Genomic DNA, 3,661 nt, shown 5'->3' with positions numbered 1-3,661 from the left:
AAGTAAACGATCAACATTCAGTCCGCTGTGATTCTCTTAACACGGTGCTTCATACAGAGCTGAAATATTAAATAATAATAATAATAACTGTCAAAAGTGCCATACAGCATGATATGGGAGAAATATAATATTCATAATTTACATTTTATACAAAGAAAAGTCATTTTTGGTGAAGCAGTCGCTGCCCTTGTAAGTCATGCTGTCGAATACACACGCTGAGCTCTTCACACACACGTCCTCATAAAGCACTCAAACACACACACATATATATATCATATATATATGAATCATTTCTGTATGCTCTGAGCCTTAACACTGCAGAAAATTATGCTCTTAGTATTTCTCTCTTGTTTTACAGAACAAATATCTTAATAAATGTTTGTCTGTACATGATATATATGTGTATATAATTATTTTGTATATATAAATACACACACATGCATGATTATATATTTAAGAAATATTTGCATGTATATACTGTAAATATATTTATATTAAATATAAATATTTTATATATAAATAACACATTTTTCTTAAATATATATATGCATGTGTGTGTATTTATATATACAAAATAATTATACACAGTACACACACATATATATCATGTAAACTTTTATTTTGGATGCGATTAATTGTAAAAGTATAACACTTATATATATACTATGAAATAATCTTATGAAAATAATCTTGTTTTCCCTTTGTTTTGTTCATTTTGATCAATAATATCTTAAATCTCCAGTAAATGCATCTTAATTTAAGAATGTTTAGATATTTTGCTAACACTTTACAATAAGATTCCATTTGTTAACATTAGCTGAAGAAGAAGCTGACATGAGCTAACCATGAACAGTCGTGTTTTATTACCTAATGTTAACAGAGATGAATAAAGTGTTCCCAGCGTTTGTTGTGTAAAAACGAGAAACACACCGAGAGCGCGAGTTTCTGCAGTCTTCTAAACACAGTCTCATTTACCAACTCATGAATAAATAATCTCCCCGAACCCTTGGCCCCGCCCCCGGCCCCGCCCCCATCCATGCCAGGATCAATAACTCTTAACATCTCACTCATTTTATTACTGCGTTTGGTTTTCTGCACGTGATTGAGCGTTTCTCTTAGGAAATCTTTGGTTCTGCTTAAGTGTCCGTGACATTTAATCATGATTTTGTCTGGCCGTGTAATTGCGGGCCGGTCAATCAGTTAATCCACCTGGATTGATTCGCTGCTCTCGCTGATGGGTTTGCACTCGTTGGGCATCCGCTGGTGTCGGCTGAGCTGAGTGGCCTGTGTGAAGCTCCGGTCGCATCTCTCGCACCTGCACACACACACACACACACGCACGCGAGTCAAACAGAGCAAACCACATCTGACACATGAAAGCGTGAGGAGCGCGAGGTGTAATTGCGAGTCCTGATGACGAGGAACTGAGAGCCTGTCGATAATGTGAGCGGATGAGCGGCCCCTGGGGACCCGGAGCCGGTTCACTGTCACTCACAGAGATAAAGAAGATCAGCGGATCCGAGAACTGAGAACATCAGAGCAACACTTCTCCAGATCAGGGTTTACAGTGTTTTCATGCGTTCCCTGGGAATCGAACCCGTGACTCGGTGTCGCGAGCGCCGCTCTGGCTCAGCAAGACTGAAACACTACATCATTTAATGAAATGATAATGTTATTCTCTCTCATTCTCTGTCCTTGAAAGAGAATATATATATATAATATAATAATCATCAAATACAATTAATTTTTTGTTGAAAAAATTCTAATAATAAAAAAATTATATTTTTATGATATAAAATTAACGTTTTTTTTTTAAATTATAAAAAATTTAGAGCTTGGAAAAAAAAAAAAAAAAAAAATATATATATATATATATATATATATATATATATATATATATATATATATATGTGTGTGTGTGTGTGTGTGTGTGTGTATAAATATATATATATATATAAAATAAATAATATTGTTTGAACTACAGGAATACTAAAAATAATATATATAATATTACAGAATAATAACATTCTCTCACATTCTCAGTCATGCATGAATGTTGTTTAAATGTAAATAATGTAAAAGTAAATCACAATTTCACATTCAGTACAAATATTTAATCTGAGATACTGTTACTGGCAATGCAAAGAGAGATAATATAAGCCTTGCTTTTGAGAAACCAAAAATGAATTACTTTAATTATAATTAATTATATGTTACTGTATTTTATTTCTTGTCATGACTTTTTTTCTGTAAATGCCTTGGCAAATATTTTATGTGAACACAATCATGCCAATTAAATACTTTAAAATGAAAAATGAAAACATCTGAAACAAGATACACTGGAAATGCGAAATGACACGAGACGAGAAAATAAGAGTTTATGCTTGAAAAATGGCAGATATTTTATACATAAACTCAGTTAATGATCAGTGATATCTGGATATGTTGTGTGATTCTCCAGGAAGTGTGTGTGGAGTTAAGCGCTGATAAACGCGTGTGCTAACGCAGAGTTTCGGAGTGTGTGGAGCATCTCGCTCGATGAGAAGAACTCAGTAACTCAAGCATATCGACGGAATAAAGATTTCTGCGCCGCTTCATGATTGTGTCTGTGTGTGTGTGTGTGTGTGTGTGTGTACACGTCGTCTCTGGAGCTTCTGAAACGCTGATGACACATTTGTGTTTCGCTGATTGCTTATTAGATGCTTGATTTGTTCCTGGAACAGAAGAGCGTTCACACACACACTCTCACACACTCTCACACACTCTCACACACTCTCACACACGTTCTCCATATTCACTGTCACACTGACCGGGGCTATTTTAATTACAGAGGCCAAGGGAACTTTATCAGGATGCATAGTATCCTAAAAAAAAATAAACAAATAAAAAATACTTAAAAATAAAAATCTGCCTGCCTCTATGGGAATTTAACATAGGGGTGTCCAAACTTATGCACCCTGTATTTTAAGGAAGAACATTTATTTATTTACGATACATTATTCATTCACAAAGAAAATTGGTGTCCTTAAAGGCTGGATTTTTCCTAATTTTTTAAATTAAGGCATTAAGTTCAGTTTCCAAAAGATGATTTTTTATTCCTCTTTTTAGTCAACTTTAGCATGGGTGTATTCACTTATGCATAGCACTGTATATATATATATATATATATATATATATATTAAAATGATTAAAATGTACATTTTTGTAACATAACATGTATACTTTTAAAAAATAAAAATGATAAAGAATTCATTATTAAAGGACAAGTTCGGTATTTTACACTTAAAGCCCTGTTTACAGATCGTTTCTGATGAAATAGAACGGTTAAGATTAAATTTTGGACAAATGCTGCTGTCCCGAGAATTTTAGGTTTCTTTCGCAAAAGATGCTTTCCAACAGGTGTTTTACCATTCGTTGTAAAACTGGGGACCTATTTTTCCAAACGTCTCACACCCGTACATTCTTCCGTTGAGAGCTTGAATAATAGACACTCCAGCCCAGTTGGTGGCGATAATGCACCTTTGCAAGCAAACCACTGGCATTTGTTTGCGATCCGCCGTAAAAAAAAAAACACAAGAAGAAGAAGAAGAAAACACCCCCACTTCAGTTTCCGGCGCGGAGTAATACCGTACCTCACATCACATCCAATACAAGTCAATGG

The 3,661-nt window shown here is 34.4% G+C and overlaps 1 protein-coding gene across 2 annotated transcripts in view; it reads right to left on the bottom strand.

The window, feature by feature from the left end:
- Positions 1–717: 717 nt before the first annotated feature.
- The window catches only part of prdm6 (PR domain containing 6), a 41,275-nt gene continuing 38,331 nt past the window's right edge, over positions 718–3,661 (bottom strand). Inside the window, exon 7 of one of the 2 annotated variants that reach the window (XM_079896544.1) lies at positions 718–1,315. In XM_079896544.1, the coding sequence (XP_079752670.1) occupies positions 1,201–1,315 (115 nt within the window). In that variant the 3' untranslated portion in view covers positions 718–1,200. The remainder of the gene's footprint in view (positions 1,316–3,661) is intronic. The other variant, XM_079896545.1, reaches the window with a different exon arrangement.

Source organism: Squalius cephalus (assembly GCF_949319135.1).
Source record: "Squalius cephalus genome assembly, chromosome: 16".
NCBI classification, from domain to species: domain Eukaryota; kingdom Metazoa; phylum Chordata; class Actinopteri; order Cypriniformes; family Leuciscidae; genus Squalius; species Squalius cephalus.
Note: the sequence above shows the minus strand (reverse complement) of the source record. Positions and strands in the feature narration are given on the sequence as shown.